The 10,179-nt window shown below is 46.5% G+C and overlaps 1 protein-coding gene across 1 annotated transcript; it reads left to right on the plus strand.

The window, feature by feature from the left end:
* The first annotated feature begins 4,263 nt into the window (after window positions 1-4,263).
* Window positions 4,264-7,364, plus strand: LOC127331066 (probable inorganic phosphate transporter 1-4). Its single transcript, XM_051357144.2, has 2 exons — window positions 4,264-4,362; window positions 5,322-7,364. The coding sequence occupies exon 2, from the start codon at window positions 5,385-5,387 to the stop codon at window positions 6,987-6,989; it is 1,605 nt and encodes a 534-aa protein (XP_051213104.1). The 5' UTR covers window positions 4,264-4,362; window positions 5,322-5,384; the 3' UTR covers window positions 6,990-7,364.
* Window positions 7,365-10,179: the final 2,815 nt, after the last annotated feature.

A 10,179-nucleotide genomic window follows, 5' to 3' on the forward strand; every position in this document is an offset into this window, starting at 1 on the left:
CCACCGCTGGATCGATCCTCTTGTTTTCGTCGGTTGAATTTCTAGAAAAAGTTTCCTTTTCCAGAATTCCACCTATTTAATGATAACCGTCTATAGTAGTGCGAAAAATATAAAAATTACAAATAGATCTATAGACCACCTGGTGACCGATAAAGTGGTGAACGTTTTGACCAGAAAAATCCGTACTCAATTATTTCAAGCACAAGCTTCTTCCGTAAAAAGGCAAGCAAGTGAATTCCTAACAACCCGCTTGAATCTGGGACGTCTACTTCATATATCCAATCTGATGGAGCTAGTATGGCATCTGAAGAAATGTCTTCATAGCATAGCATGTATGCTAGATAGCGTGTATCCATTAGCCCATCTTTTTTTTTATTTCTTAGCCTAAATTTAAAAAGACAGTGTATAGCAGAATAATTATCAAAATATCAACCAATTTGACCTTGTGTTCTTTATTTCGGTGAGATCTTTTAAACAAGCCTAAGATTAATAAAAAATAAAAATCTAAATTCTGAAACATAATAAAACGGCAGGATAGACAATGAAATCCAATGACTTGTTTATCAATATATTTTGATGGTTTGAACTCAAGTTAACTGCCAATCATTTTTTCAACTATAGTGAACCAAGTTTGAAACACGTCAGGTTTCATAATATCTTTCAAGCATCAAATTTCAAATATTGTCACAATATATTTAATATTGGTACTATTTTAAAGTTCTCTTTGATAAGAACCCAAATGACGAGGGTAACCTCGGCAATATACATGGATGATGGACTTAGAGTTTCGGGAAAAAGTAGTGCGCTAGTGGTTTTGTCGATTGGTCACACAAACAAGGCTATCCGACAGATTGGTTATAAGGATAAATCGCCATAAACTAGAGCAAGCTAGGGTTACAACAATGATTCGATGTCTCTTCCGCTGGCTCCTCCTATCCTTTATATAGGAGAGGCTAGATCTCAGAGTCTAGTCTGGATCGGTTTATATATATTTCTTATATTTCTTGCCTAATTTGAAGTATGCCGGCTCTTTTAATGGGCTTTTCCTTATTCAACAAGTTTCATCCTTTGGGCTTTGACTTTTGACTTCATGGGCTTCTCCAACATACGCACGAGGGTTACACAAGCCGTAGGCCCAATTAGACATACCCATGTCACCAAATATTTAAAATGTTTTCAAATTAAATTGATGGTTTAAAAACTACAAAAGTTAAGTTGCCTCTAAAGTGAGAAAAGAGAGGGAAAGAAATCTGACACAATTTAAAAGAGTGGGAGGATAGAGTGGGTGGGGCATGCACCATATATACCTTGCAAGGCCTCTGTGGTGATTCACAATGCAGCATAGTCTTGAAGAACAGTGTTGGCTCTTTAGAAAAGAACAAAGGTGTTGCGCTTGACTAAGAGCATATCGGCATATCAGCCCGGGCCGATATGTGGTTTTTGGTGCAATTTTGGGTGTCTGGCCCGGGAAAACTATCCAGGCCGCAGCCCAAATCGTCGATTTCAACGCATATATAGCGGTCAACGAAGTGGATGGGGCCAAACCCCATCCGCTCCTCCGCCTCTCCGCCTGCCGCCGACGAGCAATCGTCGCTCCTCCGGCGAGAAATCGGCGTAGTAGAACGTAGATCCACAGTCCCCACCTCCCGCCGGAGACGATGGTGGCAGGGCGCGGGCGCGGGAGCGGCCAGGTGGGCCGCTGGCGAGAAGACGGAGTGGGAGAAGGTGAAGTCCGACGCGGCGCGCATCCGCGGTAGCTACCGCTACCGAAAGTACGGTGTCGCCCGCCTTCGCCAAGCGCGAGTCGGAGCGCTACCGACGCGGATGCGCCACGTCGTATTCCGCGGCCTCGTCCTCGAGCTCCCGCCAGCGCCCGCCGACGGAGCTGGTGGTGAAGATGGAGGAGGTCCACCCAGAGCCGGAGCCGCCGCGCCTCGCCCACTTCGTCGAGGACGACTACCTCGACAACGAGCAGTTCAAGAAGCTCCTCCCGCAGCTCGGCGTCGATGTGGGCCTCGCGCCGGGGGACTTCGTCGCGGAGCGGGAGCTTGACACCGTCATCGGCCTCGTCGAGCGCTCCAGCCAACAGGACGCGGACAAGGCCGAGGAATGGCGGCGCATCCGTGTCGAGCAAGACCGCGTGTTCGTCGACCTCGTCAAGGAGAGAGCCGCCGAGGAGCCGCCACGGCAAAGGGCTCCGGTGAGCCGTTTTTGCTGCAATCTACTCCCGTGGCGGATTTATCTACTTTTGTTGTACTATTTTCTGTAATTTAGTGTTGCAATGCAGCTGAATTAGGATGAACTGCAAGCATCTGAAATGCAAGCATCGAACTATTTTTCCCCTTGCACGCGTTTTTTTAAATATGAAGTTTCATATGCGATCTATCTGTGCGCTTTTCGAACCCTAAATCCGTGTTGGGGTGCTCTGAATACGCGGATTTGGGGTTTGGGGTTTGCCGTATCTGCTAGAGATGCTCTAATGATGTTAATTATTCCGAAGGGATGCATCAGGCTAGCTTGTTAATTTTTCGATAAAGGGAATATATTAATATCAAGATGATACCAATTACACCCAGCCTCTGCAACAACGCACCACCCTAATGGCACTACGGATGCACACAGCCAAAAACAAGAAAAGAAAACTAAGAAAAAAAAGTCCCGCTACAGTATCTCGGGCCTAACAACAGCAATACATCCACCGCCAAGTCAACACCTGAAATACAGACTAGTCCCCGCTCTCAAAACAAATACCTCCACCAAGGACATTGCCAGGCACAACCAATTAAGGCCAGACCTTGGGTTTTCACCCTGAAAGGACCTTGGGTTTGGCTAGCTTGTTAATGTATAGTTGCTTCAGTGGATCATCATTTTGATCGATCAAGAAGCACAGACTCCCCCAATTATCATGCGGCCAGCAGGTGTCCGGTGTGATAGCAAATTGCCATGGACCCTTCACATTTCAGACCCTATTTCCTACAAGATTTTCCTATCTCTATACAGTCCGTTAGGTCACAACAAAACAAGAGAAAAGATAAAGCAAAACCGGGAAGACCTTCATCCGTAAATAGAGAATAAATCCTGGAATCATGTATGTGGGTATCATATTCCTCGGAGGTACGTGTGTCCGTATGGACTGAGCAGGAGAGAAGAAAAATTGTTAGACAACATGGTTCTTAAGCAACATGGACCTTGCTGAGATGTTTTCTTTTTAAATAAAAGGCATGCATATGCCTGTTTTTAAATTAATAAAGTCTTTATGTTCACAACGAGTTAATAACATGTTGCGGCATACAACTTAGTCAACATGAAAAACCACACGCATACACCCAGGGTCGGTCTCCAAACAAAGAAACTATGAAGGATCACGATGCGGGGTTGGCCTCCAAACACAGAAACTATGAAGGATCACGATGCCGATCACGATGCGTGCTTGAGCTTGGATCTCTTAGTCTCGCGGTTGCATAGAGTCCCTCAATTCGCTTATCAATCACCTGAGATCCTCCCGTCGCTTGGTCTTGCCCTGACGGTAGCCACCTTTACTTAATCTTCGGTAGCTGTTCAATCATGAAGCGAAGAATAATCACAAAAGTACAAACAATTCATGCCTACGTATAAGCAAGTAGACCAGACCTAAAACTTTTGGGCATCAAAACGTGGACAAATATAATCCTGCCAGTCACCCTTCTGCAAAGGAAAAAACAAACCGGTCGGAGGAAGATCTATGACACTGACGACCTTGACTCTTGGATGTCATTCTGGCAAGGAATATGCCTCCCGGAGCCCGAACAATGCCTTCTTCTAGGCTAATAGTATAGTATTCTCATGCCATCACCGCTGCTACGTGTCCATTCATGCATCACTCAAATTTGTGTAGTATTTGAAGATGATTTAAAATGGGAACATAAGTGTGAGCTAACTTGACACCCTAATAGCACATACTGAATACGGAGTACGTACGTGGTGACAGTTAGCAGATCGAACGGTGATGTGAATACGTGTCTAGTCAACTAGAAGCGGAGACAAGAAACCAACCGGTGCAGTGCTGGTCCAAATCCGCTGGGAATTTTCTTTGCAGTAAGCTGGCAGATCACTCAACTGATCAAGTCTACCAGGCATATTTTCTCAGTAACAAATCGAGACGCGTGGACATCCGCTGAAGAATACACACGTTTCAAAACACATAAGATGCTGCCACCGTTTAAAATTCATCAAGTTTGCTCCCTATAAATGTGCCACCAAAGATGAAGCTCAAGCTCGACCTCACGGTGCTAGCCATATCCATCGCCTCTCCATAATGTTTCAGGGTCCTGCTAGCCGGTAGGAAACCAAGGAAACTGCATCCGAATTGATCAGTAGCATCAGGTAGATCGATATTTATTAGTTTTTGCTGTACATGTATATGTGAATGATTATCTTTTAAATTTTGTTCCAGGATTCTGCTATTTATATTTCCTCTCACTCTCCTCGTTTTCGATACTTGCTGAACTGGGTTTTTATTAATCTTTTGTCACCTGTTTTTTTCCCTAATCCTCAAAATGCTCCTCAATGGGTCTTTCGAAACTCAATTAAAAATGACAAGTTTTTTCATACACAGTATCCTGTTTCAAAAAAACAAGGCGAATATTCAGCTGAAAATTAAAATATATACTGTACTAAGTTTGATCAAAGATATAATTAAAAATATCAATATTTACGGTATTGAATACATACACTATGAACATGTCTTATGGTTGATTTATTAATATATATTTTGTATTGTTCATGTTCATACTTTTGTTTATAAACTTTGTTCAATACATAAAGTATTACATGTTAACAAAATTTGTATGCCTTGTTTTATAGAATGGATGTAGCATCTTGTTGGGTTGACTCTGGCCGCATATCAACTCAAGTGTTAGACCCTAACGTGGCATGGAAAAAATCATAGTTGCCATCCGTACATTTGAAAAAATCAACTATAACGAGTGCCGGCTCATATTATGGAACGGAGGTTATATTATTAGGGATTTGCTAATTTCATGCTTAGTTAAGTTTTACACCACTTAATTTGTATTGTGACTCGTTCTAGTTATGAGTTGCAACTGAGATTTGATGATATCATCTAGCTGATCACAAAGTTAGTTCTCAATCAACTAAAAAATAGTCACACTCATATTATTATCCTGTCTGGATGTCGCGAATTTTTAAAAATCAGATAATTTTTAGTAGAAAATAAATGAAAATGGATTTTATACACGCAAGCAAGCATGGGTGTGCTACTCCCTGTCCACACGTCGTGTTATAATTTCTGAAAATCAACTTTGCTTGCTCATGTTCTACAGTAACCCTACACGTGCTTCCGGCCTTTGACTAAGACGAACCAACCACAGCACTCCCCGGGCGCCATGGCTCGAGAGCTCAAGGTCCTCGGCGCGCTCGACGCCGCCAAGACACAGTGGTACCACTTCACGGCGATCGTGATCGCCGGCATGGGCTTCTTCACCGACGCCTACGACCTCTTCTCCATCTCCCTCGTCACCAAGCTCCTGGGCCGCATCTACTACTTCGACCCGAGCTCCGCCACGCCGGGTTCCCTCCCACCCAACGTCTCTGCCGCCGTCAACGGCGTAGCCTTCTGTGGCACCCTCACTGGCCAGCTCTTCTTCGGCTGGCTCGGCGACAAGATGGGACGGAAGAAGGTCTACGGCATGACGCTCATGATCATGGTGCTCTGCTGCGTCGCCTCTGGCCTGTCTTTCGGGTCGAGTGCAAACGGGGTCATGGCCACGCTCTGCTTCTTTCGCTTCTGGCTCGGCTTCGGCATCGGCGGCGACTACCCGCTCTCGGCGACCATCATGTCCGAGTACGCCAACAAGCGCACCCGCGGCGCGTTCATCGCCGCCGTTTTCGCCATGCAAGGGTTCGGCAACCTTACGGGCGGCATCGTCGCCATTATTGTTTCTTCGGCATTCAAGGAGCAGTTTGACGCGCCGGCGTACAGGGACGATCGTGCGGGCTCAACGGTTCCACAGGCCGACTATGCGTGGCGCATCGTCCTCATGTTCGGCGCCGTCCCGGCGCTGCTGACCTACTACTGGCGCATGAAGATGCCGGAGACGGCGCGCTACACGGCACTCGTCGCTAAGAACACCAAGCAGGCCACGTCGGACATGGCGCGGGTGCTCAACATGGAGCTCGCCGCGGAAGAGCCAGAGATGAAGGCGGAGCACGGCCGGCGCGAGCAGTTCGGGCTCTTCTCCAAGGAGTTTGCGAGGCGGCATGGCCATCACCTGCTGGGCACGACGGTGTGCTGGTTCGTGCTGGACATCGCCTTCTACTCGCAGAACCTGTTCCAGAAGGACATCTACACGGCCGTGGAGTGGCTGCCCAGGGCGGACACCATGAACGCGCTGCAGGAGATGTTCAAGATCTCGCGCGCGCAGACGCTGGTGGCGCTGTGCGGCACCATCCCTGGGTACTGGTTCACCGTGTTCCTCATCGACGTGGTGGGCCGCTTCGCCATCCAGCTGGGCGGCTTCTTCTTCATGACGGCGTTCATGCTCGGCCTCGCCGTGCCGTACCACCACTGGACGACGCCAGGGAACCACGTCGGCTTCGTGGTCATGTTCTCCTTCACCTTCTTCTTCGCCAACTTCGGGCCCAACTCCACCACCTTCATCGTGCCGGCCGAGATCTTCCCGGCGCGGCTGCGGTCGACGTGCCACGGGATCTCCGCGGCGGCCGGGAAGGCGGGCGCCATCGTCGGGTCCTTTGGGTTTCTGTACGCTGCGCAGAGCACGGATCCTGCCAGGACGGACGCCGGGTACCCGCCGGGAATCGGCGTCCGTAACTCCCTGTTCGTGCTCGCCGGGTGCAACGTGGTCGGGTTCCTTTTCACATTCCTCGTGCCGGAGTCCAAGGGGAAATCGCTGGAGGAGCTCTCTGGGGAGCACGATGAGGAGGATGAGCCAGGGACGTCGTCCACAACAACCAATCCCCAAATGACATAGCCGCCACCTTCTGCTGAATTCGAGTAATGAGCGTGTTGAATTGATGCAATCCTTCTAATCGTGTGTACCCATATATAGCCTATTAGACTGACTATAAATATGCACACGAAACCAAAACAAAGTTATGGCTTCCACCACACGAAAATGTTGGGGCAGGAGCGGCACAACCACCCCTACTATGCATGTGTGAAAGTTAGATAAACTACTAGGATAGCTTTAGCCAATAGACACAGCCGAAAAAATAAACACAAGCACATGCACAAGTGACTCAAGGATTTACGTTGAGGAGGAATAAACTACGGGTGTAAACCTTAGTCCACGCAAGCTTCACTATGAGAAATCAAGGTACAGAGTCTTCTCTAAAACATCTAGAGATTATAACACACTTCACCTTGTTGCCCACCGGCAACAATAACAACAACCACAAGAGGCAAGATACAACAAAGCACAGATATCACATCACCAAATTTGGCAGAGAAGCAGCTATATGAGTTCCCAACATACTGACCAAAAATCAGCTCAATCGCTTGCCTGCCCAAACTATTCGTCTCCCAAAACTATTATGTGCTAAAACTGCAGCGGTCTGTACTGACTTCACAGCTCTCAAATCTGATTCTTCTCTAACCCAAATTTCAAACGAGCTATCCAGATCGAAGTACTCAGGAATAAGCTCATCGAGTTTGGAGCCGATCCAAGAACCTTTGAACCTCTAAACACGAGCTTGAAGACAGACCGATCAGATATTAGAAATTTGGACATAGATTACATCTCCTTCATCCTCTCTTCTCACTTGGTTGTGGTGTTCTAGTGCGTTCTCTCACCCTCTCACAGCAGTAGCCATGTTCTGGCTTGCCCTTGTTCTCTTAGTTATAGCCACCAAGGGTGGCGGGTTTTGTCCTTATCTACCTCTCAAGGAGGCAACATAACCATTGGATGCGAACCTCGATCAACAGTTGATATGTGTTGGACTTTCTAGGCTGATGTTGGGCTACCAACACACCTCCATGTGGAGGGACATGGCCCAACAAACTCCCCCTCTGACATCATGGAGGGTCTCACTGCCTACCAGGAGTCATGCCGACAAGCCGATGGCATATGTCGAGCTTTCCTCTTGTCACCAACTTGGCCAACATATCAGCCCCATTGTCATCTATGTGCATCTTCTCAATCTGCATTTGGAATTCAGAACATCTCGAATCCAATGATAGCATACATCAATATGCTTTTACCTCGAATGAAAACTTGCATTCATGCTTAGGTGAATGACACTTTGGTTGTTACAAAACAATACATAATTATCTTGCTTAAACCCAAACTCACTAGTCAGCCGTTTCAGCCACAATAGCTCCTTGCTTGCCTCTGTTACTGCGATGAACTCAACCACACACTTTTTGCAACCTGCTTTGCCATACCACTCCCCCCTGAATGGCGGAACTGGACTTTCTGCCATCAATATCACCAGTCAAATGTGAATCTGAATAAGAAATCAGCTCTGGCTCTTTATCACCAAAACAAATCTTCATATTTTTAGTGCCCCGGAGATTTCTCAAGATCCACTTCACGGCTTTCCAATGTGAACTTCCTGGATTGGACATAAATCAGCTCACAGTACTAACCGCTTGAGTAATGTCCAGCCGTGTGCACACCATAGCATACATCAAACTCCCAACCGCTGAAGCACAATGAACATTCTGCATTTCCTTTTCCATCTTCTCAGTGAAGGGGCATTGCTTTTTTGCTCAACTTAAAGTGAGTTGCTAGTGGACAACTTACTTCACTTGCCTTGTCCATTTTGAACTTGCGAAGTACTTTCTCAATGTAGTACAACTTGTTGAATTTTCTGTCTCTCAAGTATCATACCGAGAATACACTTAGTTGGACCCAAGTTTTTCATAGCAAAACTTTTGCTTATCTCGTTCTTTAGTCTAGCAATCCTTGAGACATTCTTGCTAACAATCAAAATATCATCAACATAGAGCAACAACATGACAAAATCATCATCTGAGAACCTCTGGATAAATACACAATTAAACCTCTTGTAGCATTGCTCCCCCATGAAAAAAAATCAACCTTCATGTACCATTATCTTGGTGCTTGTTTCAGATCGTAGAGACTTTTCTTCAGCTTGCACACATAGTCTTCTTTGCCTTTAACAAAAAACCTCTCAAGCTGCTCCATGTAGATTTCTTCCTCCAACTATCCATGTAGGAAAGTTATCTTCACATCCATTTGCTCAACCTCCAAGTTGAGACTTGCTGCCATGTCAATGATCATTTTTATAGATATCATCTTCACCACCGGAGAAAATATTTCAGCAAAATCAATCTCTTCTCTGGATGAATCCTTTTACGACTAGCCTAGCCTTGTACCTTGGATGTGATGTGTGCTCTTTTTGCTTGATTATGTAGACCCACCTGTTCTTTAGAACTTTCTTGCCCTTAGGGCATCTCCAACGGGGCGGCGCATGTTTATGTCCGTTTGCGTCCGGCAGGTACACAAAAAGTGGTCATATGTCCGCATTTGTCTGCCCCTTCTCCAGCGGCAGAGACGCATTTTTTACCGCAAGGGCCTGCCATGCACTGATTAGGGAGGAGAGAGAGAAAGATTATATTTGTGTGATGTTGAATGGAGAGCACAAGGGCCTACCCTGCATTAAAGGAGGAGAGAGAAGGGGCCATGCAGCCCAAACAAACGCAAACGGATGCGCGGACGCGTCCGTGCAGACGCATTCCTGCCGCATATTGGTCCACATTTTCATCAGGATGGATGTTGCGGACACTTTGCGTATAGCCGCTGGAGCGCATTTTTTATCCGCGCAGATGCAAACAAACGAAAAACGTCCATTTGTGTCTCCCCATTGGATATGCCCTTAGGCAACTTCACCAGCTTATAAGTATGATTTGTATGCAAGGAATCAATCTCTTCTTGCATAACTTTACTCCACTCTCCTTATTGTTCTCATTTTTCATGACTCTGAAAACACTCAGGTTCTGAACCATCAGACGATGACACCACGTACTAATCTGATGCGTACCTAGTGGAAGGAACACATCCTCTGCTGGACCGTCTGAGTGGATCTACCGATGGACTATCTGGTGCTGGTGCTTCCTGCTGATCATGATCATTTTCTTCTGAATTTTCATACTCTTGTTGGGGGTCATCTTCACCACCTGCACCACTATGTGCGTCA

The sequence above is a fragment of the Lolium perenne genome, chromosome 2, assembly GCF_019359855.2.
Source record: "Lolium perenne isolate Kyuss_39 chromosome 2, Kyuss_2.0, whole genome shotgun sequence".
NCBI lineage: Eukaryota > Viridiplantae > Streptophyta > Magnoliopsida > Poales > Poaceae > Lolium > Lolium perenne.